This window comes from Patagioenas fasciata, chromosome 7 (assembly GCF_037038585.1).
Source record: "Patagioenas fasciata isolate bPatFas1 chromosome 7, bPatFas1.hap1, whole genome shotgun sequence".
NCBI classification, from domain to species: Eukaryota; Metazoa; Chordata; class Aves; order Columbiformes; family Columbidae; genus Patagioenas; species Patagioenas fasciata.
Window position 1 is genome coordinate 12,383,711 of NC_092526.1, and position 13,026 is coordinate 12,396,736.

The 13,026-nt window shown below is 41.7% G+C and overlaps 1 protein-coding gene across 8 annotated transcripts in view; it reads left to right on the forward strand.

The window, feature by feature from the left end:
* Positions 1–13,026, forward strand: part of SEMA5B (semaphorin 5B) — a 268,808-nt gene that overhangs the window by 161,399 nt on the left and 94,383 nt on the right. For all 8 annotated transcript variants that reach the window (XM_065840807.2, XM_065840808.2, XM_071810817.1 and 5 more), the window contains one exon: positions 5,410–5,455. In XM_065840807.2, the coding sequence (XP_065696879.1) occupies positions 5,410–5,455 (46 nt within the window). The remainder of the gene's footprint in view (positions 1–5,409; positions 5,456–13,026) is intronic.

Consider the following 13,026-nt stretch of genomic DNA (forward strand, 5'->3'; position numbering starts at 1 on the left):
TACAATAAGGGAGGAATGATAGTAACCAGCTCCCAGGGAGTCATGAAGCATGACTAAGCTGTGTTTGTCATGTGCTGTGGAAGTAAAAAGTATATCTAAGGCCACCAGGAGCAGATAGGAAGAGCTGACAGGAGTTGCTGGCTCCTAGCCTGAGCCTCAGCCCCAGCACGTGGCTTCCAGAAGTGCCAGAAGGGAGCATTACATTTGTCATATGCATAATTCCGTGTCTTGTTTTGCATTGCCCAAAGGACCCTGTTCTGTTAATTATTTTTCTTATTATCTACGCTGTGACAGTTGTGAGTCCCTCTTGCAGACCTGGTGCCTGATTGCAGCAAAAGTACGGGGAAAGCCTTCTCAGAGCACCACCAGGCTCCCTGAGCCTCCTGTACCTCACCTGGGCTGTACTGGATGCCTGTTTCAATGCAATAATAGTCCCCAAAAGGGAAGAGCAATTCTTCACTTGCTTCTCTTCAGCTTTCCCTAAACATCAAACATTATTATCAGCTTCTGTTGGCTTTGTTTCTACTTGCAGGGTAATTGTCTGTGTACAAAGAGAGGGGGCTTGAGAGAGCCTGCCCTGTCACGAGGAAGGGGTGAGCTTTGCGTGTCTGATATAAGGTGCAGGAAAGCAGCAATACGGGAGTAGGTGTACATGTCTTGTAGGGACACAGAGCAGCTGAGATAAGACAGTGTATTATTGAGATCTGTGAAAGTCCCAAGAGGTTCTGGTGGTGGTCGGCGTCAGGGATCTCGTGGCTCCCAGTTTGCTGGCAGGGGCTGTGCTGAAGCACAGAGAGGTTATCTGACCTGCTTGGTGTGTGTGAAGGGGGATAGAGGTGTGAAATGTGAACAAACCTTGCTCATCTAAATGGAAGAAATAATCTAAAGCTAGACTAGCCTTTCATTTACACATGTTCATTCCATCGATTGCAGAGGTGTTCCTCCTGATCTACCACAGCAGAAACTGAAAGCGTGCACTCTTTTAATTAGAAGAAAGCACCTTTTAATCAGCCAGCACAGTGCTGACAGATGTAGTTCCTTAAAAGAGGCTCTGAAAAAGAGGCCTGAACAAGTGTCTGAAGCATATTGCAACCCTCATAATTTCAGTACAACTAAGAGAAAGGGCCACAGTTTTTATTCAAGCACTCTTGTTACGCGGCTTCCCATTGGAAAGGCTTAATTTGTCTTGTATCTCTGTTGCTCAGTGGCATCATAGACAAAGTGTTTTGCCTTCTCTGTAAACTGTTTCAAGGCCAGGCAATGTGTGACCAAGTGCATGGGCATCATGTTACAAAGTTCATCCAAGATGTGCTTGGCTATATGAAATAAACACTTAATAAGCAGCTTCGACTTGAGAATGTCATGGTAAGCAGATTTAAATGGATATATTCCTCCACCCTTTCTTGAAACACATCTCAGCTGCTCTCCTGCTGTTCTGGTACATATGCCTTGTGGTACCAGGCACGGTGAGCACTTAATCGTTTTACAGGGCAGCCAAATACAAATTATGAAGCCAATTAACAAATACTTTCATCTTCAGGATTTATACTGCAGCTTGGCTCTGTCCATACGCAGACTAGCAGAGAGAGAGAGCCCAGTTCGGGAAAGTAATTCAGCTTCTACCCAATTTCTATGAGTGTAAATGACACTTCAGCACAGGGTTACATGCTGTGCCCCAGCTTTGGGGCCAAATTATTCACCTAACCAGGGCATAGACTAATGGACCAGGAGCTCAGCTCTTGGTTGTGCTGCAGATATGCCTGTGATGTTAGCTAAATTGCTTTCTCTATGCTTTAAATTTAAAGGAGAATGAGGTCTCTTTTTCAATCTTTTGTATATATTTAGATGACAAATTCTTCAAAACCAGGTTGTATAGAGCAGGAAGGTCTTTACAGCAGCTAACTTCACATATCTGAGCTGGGCAATAATATAACCCTGCAATCAGAGGTGACAGAGAGAAGGTCCATCCTCAGGTTGTTTAAATAGGCATCTGCTATGAGTCAGTCTCCAGACGAACCACCATCAACCCATCCTCTGTCTTAACATGACCAAACCACGGTCTTGGCCGAGACTTCAGGGTATGAGTGTTTAACACGGGCATTTTCAGAAACACATGTTAGTAGTAATAACAATTAGCAGTTTGAGGCACCTTTTGATGTATGTAATACCATTTCCCCCAGAGTACTTAGGAGGAGTGTAGTCGCTTGCTTGGGAGATGGCTGAAATGCAGCCAATTCTGGGATGAAACAAAGCTTGTGTTTTAATACTGTGGAGTGACGTTGCATGACCATTTAGGACGGAAAGTGAGTAAGAAGGTTGTCCTATCCCTTCACATTCATGCACCAGCTTTTTAAACGGAGAAGGAGCTTATTAGAATAGTTGGTTGCACCAGGCAATCACTCTCTAGCCTAGTCCAGATGTGTTTAATTTAAGAGAGAAAGGAACTAGCCAGCATTCACTTACAAGACAAAATGGGAGGAAAAAAAGAAAAAAAAAAAACAAGAAGGCACCTCATCCATTCATGCGGCGATCTCAATGTTCTCATCTATTTCTTAAAGCTACTCTTTCAGCTGCTTTAAATTATAGGTCAGCAAGGTATTAAACAGACATAACTTCAAACACAAGCAGAAGAAAGGACACAAATGGGGCAATTCTAGGTACAATAAACCATGACTGTCATTCTGAGACTTTGCTCATTCTTGGACTGAAATTGCAGTTAAAATGCAATTCATAAAAATGGCACTGTCTTACTCAGCAGCTCCTTCCCCTTGGCTTTTTACTCCTGGTATAGCTTTACAGAATAAGTCTGGTTAAAAGAGCATGTTATTAATTAAGGATTAGTTGGTTCTAGCTGGGCAGGTCAACCAGAGTCTGGAGGAGTCTCCAATAGCCTGGTCTGCCTACCGGTGTTCTTATTGCTGCTGCTGAGATGTGAGAAGGATTAAATAAGCAAAAAGAAACTGCAAGTGGCTGTGCAAACACCAGGTGAGGCAAGCTGATGAAAAATGTAGGCAAACCCCCATTTCTGCAGGAAAGCCACAAGGTCAGACATAAAGAGCTGAGGTTAGTATGAAGGCTTTGGAAGATCATTGTGCTACTCACGTTAGTACTACATTCCTGCCTGGTTTAGATATCAGGCACTTGAGATCTCACCACTAATGCTTTGTCCAGGTGCTACACAGCCGTCACTGGGAGGACAGACACTGGCTTTATTTAAATGGACACTATTCCCATCTGCATCTCTTTGGGCTGAGTGCAACGAAAATCATGTCCTTTAGATTTGTCTCTTCCATTAAAGATATTTTGGTTGAATTTGCTCTGCAGCGCTATCAGAGAAAAAACCCTAATATTAAAATTTATTACTCAGTCAAACTGTCCAGCTTTTTACAAGACTAAAACAAGGAGCTGAAATCTGCATTATAAGGCTTCCGAAATCAATGCATTTAAATAGCATGCTTAACAACAGGATAGCAACTTCATGTCTCTAGCTATGAGATTTTCTCCTTAGGGTGTTGTAAGATCGGAGGCTGGGGACATGCTTAACTTCTCCAGGAGAAGGCTTATTCCACGATATCTCATGCCCTAGAATTGCATGAGTATTTTGGTGAGAGTAGCACGTGCTTTTCTAAGGGAGCTATGTCAGATCAGTCACTGGATGAGAATTTACTTCCAGTCTGAAATTTTAGCTGTATGTAAGCTTAGTGCCTCTCGTCTGCTGCATGTACCTGCAGGACATAATATTTAACTCTTTAGCATTAGCTACAGAGTTAATAACAAATGACTTGGGAAAGTATGCAGCCCTTTGAGACAGAATAGGGTTTCAGACCTTGTGGAAGAACTGCTGGATCTCCAGTGACAGGACCAGGAGAGAAGATGGAGACATAGTATGTGTGCATACTTCTCTGCATACTTACATGAGGTATTTTGTTCAGATATTGCTAATGGGTTTCATTCTTCTCCAGATAACCACTCTCAGTATAGAATAGGATGGTGCAAATCAGAGCTCCATCAACTGAAGATTGGAAACAGGAGTGTGAATTCTTGAGTTACCCATCATCCTTATTCCCATTCTTCTTTATTGACAGTCAGCAGAAGTTGAGACCTTTCTGATTTATTTATAGAACTGGGACAAAATACACAGGCAACTCTATGATTATGACCTAGGCAATACACTAGAGAGAGATAACAGAAGAAGGAAAAATTGCTCAAGCCTTGTAGTGGTCATTGTGGCCCAATATGAATTTCTCGTAGGTTGAAGTTTGAATTACTTTCTTTGCTTGGACATAGTGTGCTGCTGACTACATACCCTGAACAAGGCTCTTCAGAAGAGTCCTTGGGACTTTTTCATCAGTATAGGTGCTTTCCAGTGACTTCTCTGGCTTCACTGATCTAAAACTGGAACTTGGATTTCTACTAGGTAGGGGAATGTCTGTATACTGGCACTTCCAGAGCAGATGACGCTAAATGATCAAAGCTGCACTTTCTACAATTCAAATAGAGCTACCTCTGAAAACACAGTTCACCTGATATAATGTGTCTTCTCTGGGAGTTTGTGGTGACAAGGATGTTGGAAAAGGATCACAGCCCTTTAGACCCCCTGACAGATCGGATGCAAAAATACGAAGTGGCCAAAACCCTCAAGCACACAATCAAGTCCGTGTGGTTTAATATATCACTTGATTCTTGTTGACTGCATTGTCTTGGCAAGCAAAAATGTGAGGTAAATCCTGTTAACTAAGCTTCATTAATAGATGTTTATGCAAATAGGTGTTCCCTTCTATTTGTGATGGGATATGAACATGCAGAAGGAGGGTTACAGGAGCTCAGCTGATGTGTGGTTTCTCATGCTACAGTGACTCCTGTCAGGAATTCCCTTGCTTTGCCTGTGGAGATGTGATGACAGGAGGATTGGGAGTATCTGCATTCACTGTCTTGATTTCCCTGCTGGTTTTCTGTGCAGAGAGGTTCTGCTGAGAAGTATCAGTCCTCTTCTCCATTTCCACAGAGTCCACAAGGACAGACTTGGGAGGAACATACTACAGGACTCAGCTCTGCTCCAGCTGGCTTCTGTCCAACCTCAGTTTTCTCAGAATGCAGAGAAAAACATAAGTGCAGCCCATACAGGACTTCAACTAAAGCCCTTTGAGGGTTTGCAGTCAGTCTCTGTGTTCCTGGGATTTAGTTGTGGTTCTTCATTGTTGGTTCTGGAATATTTTACTCCAGACCTGCTCAGAACATTATGAGGTTCACTAAGACACCGATGAACAAGGGGCATACAACTGTTTTTGCATTCTGTGGAGAGGGGTCCAAGAAAATCTTGTTTGCAGAAATGAATGACCAAAGCCTATGCCTTGCTTTTCCCTTCTTTGATAGCCTAACAGTTTGTAATTTTTCTGCTTGTTCATGCAGGAACTACCTCTTCAGACTTAGTCTACACAACGTTTCTCTGATTCAGGTATGTATGTTCACTTTTTACTCTATTTTGTTTGACCTTCTAATGAATGTTCTGTAATATTTGATAGACATTTTCAAAAGGCTGTATAGTGTAAATTTGCCCAGAGTGATGGAGCAGTGAGAAGCGAAGTCAGAAGCAGATGCTTATTCTCACTCCAATGATAATTCCAGGGGAAGGGTTCTTCTACACTTGTCCATTTGGATAACGCTCTCTGCTCTTGATTCTTGAGTGTTTGCGTGGAAACTGGACCTGCCAAAAATATGGCATGTTAAGGAACAAAGCAGGTAGTGTGGCTGATACAGGCTTAAACACAACAATCAAGATAAATCCTTGGCTTTTGTTAGAGGAGATGCCAGCAACATGTAGGAGAAGCTTTTATTATTCTTGTCCATCCTCATTTTTAGCTGTTGTTGGCCTTTGTGAACACGGATTGCCGAGGAGCTGTGTTTTGCTGAATGCATTACTATAACCAAGATTGGACTTACAAGCATTCAAGAGGCAAAATGGGTTGAAAAATGTATGTTACCCATAGCAGAATGAAGGCAAAGCAGCTGAAGTTTGAAAGGGCTGGCAAATATCCAGCAGTATTAGGACTTTCCTCCCACTGCACTGACTCTGGAATTGAAAGATGCAGCAAAAATGGTTAGTGAAAACCACAACTGCGTATCTCTAAACAAATAAATACCTATGCTCTGGGATATTTACCATCTTCTACAGCTGCTAGAGTACCAAAGATGTATCCAGCATTTTTCAGACAGATTGAAGCACCTTACTCCTACACCTGACCACCAAAGAAGCTATTGAAGCAGTATTGCCAGGCATTCCAATGTGCACGAGCCTTTTGCTGTTAGTAATAGTTACAAGTATGGTTGGAGAGAAGAAAAGAGATTTAATGGTTGAAGAGTGCATTGAATCTTCCTTTAAAAGGAAAACAAAGTCCGGAGTTACCAATGACAACAATAAAGAGTTAGAGAAGCCGATACTCCCCTTTGGCAGTAGTTTCCCCTTGTGGAGCCATTCTGGCATAGCTGGAAAGCTTCCAGTGAGCACATGGGAGAGGGAAGTCTCTGCAGTTATGGGAGGTGTCATACCTTTTAAATGCCTGTTATCACCCTGCCTGACACAGCCTCTTGTGCCTGTCAGACGAGGGATCCCCTGCTACGAAACCCAATTGTGAATCCCCCTCACACGCTTGTGAAGCCAGGCTTGGCTTGGGCCCTTTTCAGTGCTGCGAGTTTCCTTTCCTACACTGCAAAACATGGGAAGTCTCCTTCTATGGCACTGGAGGATGCTGTGGGATCTCCGGTTAACATAATGAGCTTAGTCTGCTCCTGCTTTCTGGGTGTATCCGGTCACTTTGCCAAGACTTTTTGCATGACAAAGAGAGCATGGAATTATGTTGACACACGTGTTGGGAATGATGGAAACGATTGTTTCCCGACCTAATGGTTGCCTAAGTAGCTGCTTGGCTTGTCGCCATAAAGCACATGATGCAGCTTAGAGGCACCCCCTTCCACCTTCCCTTCTCCATGCATCATTTTAAAGATCAGATCAGAAAGCAAGACAAGAAATGCAAGGAATTTTCAGCTATTTCTGTAGGGGCTGCAGTTTAAGAAGTAACTGCAATGTTAATTTGGGTTGGTTTGTGTCTGCTCTTTGCTTGTAAAATACAGTGTGGATCTTGTCAGGCCTGATCTGGGGATAGTTTATAATCTTGAAATTATGGTCTGATTTATTTCTGCTCATGGGACTTACTCTTCAGGTTGCCAGCGGTGCTAAATCTGCTTCAAGGTGCAGGACTGTGTTGACAGATGTCTGCTCCCTTGCAATTGTACTTCCGTGAGGTGAGGGCAAGAACATGAGGAGCACAGTCTGCAGAGACAGCAGGATACCTTGGTTGTGGGGCAAGGCCCGGCAGTGTGAGGAATATACCTCTCTACAGGAGGGTTAGGCAGAGTGTAAAGCTGTTTTTCACTGAGTGTTCCTGTGCAATCAGCTGTACCCCTAGGCTGCAGTGTCTCTGGGGGGAAAAGACACATTTCAGCCCCACAGCTGTCATTGAGAAGAGAGGCCAGGGTGTTCCTCTGAAGGAGATGACTCCTATTTGTCTTGTCAGCAAGGGTGGCAGTAGCTTCTCGCAGGAGCAATATCCCCTCACCATCACTTGCTAGCACAGAGAATTTTGTACTTTAGTCTCTCATTCTGTAATGGATAGATTTACTAGTTCACTCTACCTAATGCGTGTTTTCCTTGACAGTTATCTGTTTTTTAACTAGAAAATGAATATTTCCTGCCATTGAGCAGGCCATAATGTTTTTTCATCACAGCATTACTTTATTCACTGCTTTCTAATGGGAATACATTCTTCTTTTTCTGGATTATAATCTCCTTTATGAATATTGTGTATCACAAACCCAGTGTTAACCATGTTGTTACTCTCTGATTTTAGAAAGCTTTTCAGCTCCCAGACTTTTTAAAGACTGCGTGCTTTCCTTCTACCTGTAGAATGGCTGTAGAGGCCTCTCATTTAAGAAAGCAAAATCAACTATTATGAGCAAGAGAGAAGTAGTGAGTAGAGTGGAGCAGAAACTGGAGCAGAACAAGCTCCTTTCCTGCTCTGCAGAACCAAATGTCTCTGAGATTTTTCCCTCCTCTCTGTCTTGGAAAAGTGTTTCAGAAATTCCATTTGGGACCTGAGAAACCTTTCATCAAATGAGTTACAGTTGCATGAGAAACTTCGGTGCTGGTGGTGCTGGTTACTTTTTTGTGAGAAACATTTTTGGCTGAATGTCAATATTCAGAAGGAAATTGAGGCCAAGATATTTTGAGTATCACTTGTGATTTTTTTCTACCTGTTTTTCTTGCCAAAATTGAGCCACATTGTTCAAGAATTTCTGAAAATCAGCATCTCGAGATGCCCCAGGTGGGCTATGCAAAAGCACCTGTTAATTTTGGAAACTTTGGCTTGTAGCATTCAAATTCTTGCAGCAGACAAGAGATATAACTTTGAAGTAGATACTGTTCCCAAAGTCTTTTGGCAGCTTTTTAAAACAAAATCCCCGAAGCATGTTTCACCTCCATCTTTAAATGTCCTCTTGTATGCATTATAAGCTCTAAGAATTAGAGAATTTATAGAACACATTTTAAAAATGATATGCACTTGGAACACATGCTTAATTTATGCATGGGTCTGAAACAAGGTTAGCTCCTAATCTGCAGCTTTCACAGTGAGGCCATAGAAAAGTCAGTTTTATACCGGAGTTTGTAATTAATAGAGTAGGTGGAAGGGTCATTTTAAAATCATAAGCCTTTGAACAAATTTTTAAAAATGCACAATGCTGATTAGGACTTCTTAGCAAGGAATGCTATTCTCTGGTGTGCGTTAAAAGCAGGCTGCTTGGCAGGCATTTCAGAAATCCAACTGCAGTACCTACCCCCTGTTCACCCTGATTTTACCTGGAACTCAGAGTTCTCAGGTGAACTGAATGGGAAATGATTTTTCCAACCTTTTTGAGATGCCAAGATTTCCAGCCTTTTTTGCACTGAGATGAAAGCAAGACTTTTTGATGTCTTTGTAAAATCTGAAAGAGAAGGAGATAGACACACGGTTACTTGGGATGTAAATATTCTGGGTCAAGCTATTTTCTCAAGCATTGAGTGAAATGATTTGAATGTGTATTTCTCTCATCTCAAGCAATTGACCTGGTTTGTTTGGGCCATCTTTTTTCCTTCTGTTTATGAACAAAAATTTCCCTTGGGATCCAAGGTTCCCTTCTGGACTCTCATCTGGTAATTTTAATAGATATTGTTAGAATTTCATAAAATGTCTTGATTTCAATTATTTGTTTTAATGGAAGATCTCTTGTGAAAAAGTTTCTAACCAGCCCTGTGAAGTTTGTATGCTGATCAGTTACATTACATCAGGTTAACAGTATTTGAAGTACTTCAGGAGTCTGTACATATTGCCTTTCTTAAAAATAAACTGTATTTTAACAGAATATGAAATAATAATTGAGTGAACCTATTGGAAAACTGTTTGGAAGACATAAGTCATTTCATCTGTTAAGACACAAAAATGTTGAGATTAAAATATACTTTGATTAACAATCTAATATTTTTTGCTGAGAACGAAGTAATTGAGGACTAGGTTCAGAGACAGAGTGTATTACTTCCCAATAGTCATAACCCTGAGTTTGGTAGGGTTGCCTGTGGAGATACGCACTGTCCAGAACCACCTGGGCTGCCAGAGTCTGCATCTTCAATTGCAGATCTACAGTTACCCACTCCAAAACTTGAAAATGCTACAAAACTCATGACTCTATTTGACTTTGAAATTCTGCTCCAAATTCATAAATAAGAGGACCTACATTCATGTGGGCACCTTGGAGGATGTTACCCAGTCTCTAGGGCAAAACTTGATGAACTTCTCAGGCCTGCTGGAGTCGTTAGACTTAAACCCAAGCTTAAAGTTAGCAATGTGTTTAGGCAGCATCAGCTCTTGAGGCTTGAGCTGAAGCTTATTGAAATCAATTTATTTCTGCTGGTATTGCGGGGCTTTGGTATAGGTATTTTTTTCAAACCTGAAACAGGGACAAAACATTTCTGGATGGTCCTGTAGCAGATGAACCATATCTACGTATCCAGTGTATTCCCGGTAAGGACAGTTTTACTTCAGTTTCTCTTCCCTCAATCTAAGAAGCAGAAACATCCATGGTACAGAGATGGAGCTCTTGAACTGCACAGCTGCTCCTGAAGACACACTTTCCTCCCCGCCAGTCCCTGGAGGGATCTTGAACTCTGTGGCACAATCACCAGGAAATCAACAGTACCTATCAACACAGTATACTTAATAATAAGAAAACTTGCCTATCAGTCCTCAGTATGTCACGTAGCAACAAATAGAACAGGTTTCATATTTTGCACTTTGAATCAAACTGAGCATTAAATACATTATTTTCTACTTATTTAGGGCTCAGTAGTGCCACATTTACGTGTGCTGATGAGAAACACGCTCTGCAAGTATATAAAAGTGTGAGGAGAGGTGGCAGAGTTTAACTTGGTTTTTCTCTGTGTAGTTGAATAAAATATGATAAACAAACCCAATAGGGAGCAGTGAGTAATATAGTTTATAGCACAAATTGTCACTGAAGTAATCTTACTTGGTGAAAATACTTCACCAGGAAATTTTAAGGATTCTGAATATGTCCACAAACCCTGGCACTCATCAGAAAACTTACAGATAATACATGAATCTTGCATCCCCAAGAGATGCTGGGCAGGCACCAGATGGGGCTTGGAGGGTCCAAACTGGTACTGCTGGCTCTGCCCGTGGACGCCTGAGGGAAAGTTGATCTGCCCGTTTTATCTGCCTGCTGTTTGCTGGCCTGTGAAATAGGGATATAACACTCCTTTACAAAGTACTGTGAATTTTGTCAGTAAAAAGAAGTATCGTATTTCAGATTTACTTGCAGAAACATCCTTGAGCCAGAGCCATTCCCATTTTTCAAAATACCTTTTCAAAAATCATGAGGCAACTGGATATTCATATGCAGTGCAAACACATGGCCCAACTTTGCTGAAAATATTTATTTCTTCAATCTAGTTGGAGTGTCAAGATTATAATCCAATTTAAAATCCAGTTTGGGAAGTAATTTTGGGAAAGAGTGAAAATACTTTGCCAATCTTTATGTACCTCTGACCCACCTGACAGGAACTCTATTTTGAAACGTTCAGGAATAAGCTTCACTTTCCAGAAGTAATTTTCTTAAAAGCAGTTTATTATTTGTTTCTTGCAGATTCCCAGATAGATCTTTGAATTATTTGGCACCTATTTCTAGATAAAACATTTATTTCTTTATTTTTAGGCCAATGCAGTTCCTTCATTTAAAAACATAATCAAAACCTCTACTAGAGCAGATGCGGTCTTTAATATGTGGCTCATAGCTGAGTTATGATTGTCACATATTTTATCAGTATGCTACATTTTTTATTAACAGATTAACATATAAATCTATTCATAAATCACCTTCCAAAGCTGCACCTAAAACCTCTCACTCTCAGCCTAGAGGTTTAAAGCTATTCCAGAATAAAGCTTATATTGGCTGAACAAACTTGCGGGCAAAATCAGCTTTTTATTCGTATGGTTTCAGGTTCCCAAATAAAATCTACTCCCTGAATACACCCTTCCTTAAAACGACCGACCAGGAGCTCAGTTGCGGCTTTCGGGTGCATGTCTCCCTTCCCCGTGTTTATCAAAGAGAGAAATTTCTACCTGGGGTTGGAGATGGGGGAAGAAACCAAGGCATGTCAGTCTGGAGGTGACCATGTCTGAAGGCCACACTTCATCCTCCAAGGACACACTTCTCCAGCTCCCTGCTGCAGGGACCTGTGCACTTTAACAGGCTCCAGCCTTTGCTGTTGGGAACCAACTTGGTGCTGATGTTACTCGTCAGCTGAAATCCAGAGAGCAGAGGAAGCAAATCTCTTTTTACACTCCGTAGCATCAAGTGATTTCTGAACACGAAATCCCCCTTGTCTGAGAGAACCCAGCTCAGGAGTCCATTTTTGCCAGCAAAGCTTTTAAGCCCAGGTTTAGCTTTAAATAAATGCCTGGTTTCCTATGAGAATTGTCCGAGTTAAGAACATGCTGCATGCTCTACCGAGTGAGAATATGTCTCAGTTTGTGCATTCGTAGATTTGCTGAATTGGCTCAGAGTACACTGCCTGTTGTGATCTGCTTAATTTCCCTCTGAAGTGAGTGCTTAGGTGTGGTATAGGGAGTTCTCACCTTTTTTTTTTTCATATATATTTTTTTATATATATATATATGTATGTACCCATAGACAGAAGGATCATGTACATAAGATTGTGTAGCATGTTGAAGCTATACTTGTTTGAATTCATACTCGCCATGAAGCAGGGCAGCCTTCTTGGAGCCAGTGGAGGCCATGGAGCTGATTTACATCTGTGGGGGAGCTACCCTGTTATGCTCACATGGTGAAATGAGGTTTGCATGCTGCCTGTCAGCTGTGAATTGCCAGCCCGTGTTCTTGGGTAATTTGTTAGTTGTCATTCCCTTCTTCCCTGCCTCACCTCACCTGAAAGCCAAAATTACTACAGGGGTTTTGGTCTTCGTCAGCAAATATTATGAGCAGCATTCAGAAACTGAGAATTTAATTAGGTGCTGAAGTCACTTACTGATAACAGTAGCATATTGGGCTCTTTATTTGATAAAACCCTGTCAGGCATTTTATGTGTAGGGAATGAAGACTAATGTTCTTATTCCTTGCAACTTACAGTCAGGACCATTAAACTCCTTTAGAAAGAAGAGGGGAAAAAAAAGAAAAAAAGATATCCCTTGAACTCCTCTTTTCTTATCACCAATGTTGCTTCTGTATATTTGAAAAATATATTTAGGTTTGCCTGTTTTCCACTTTCTCTCTCTGGGCTGCTTCCCACTCCACCAGCTCCACAGGCTGTTTGGGATCCGCATGTACCTACACCCTGGCTGTCCCCTGCCCTGACACACGCGTTCAGCCACGGCTGCTGTCAGCAAATCCAGCTCTGCAGAT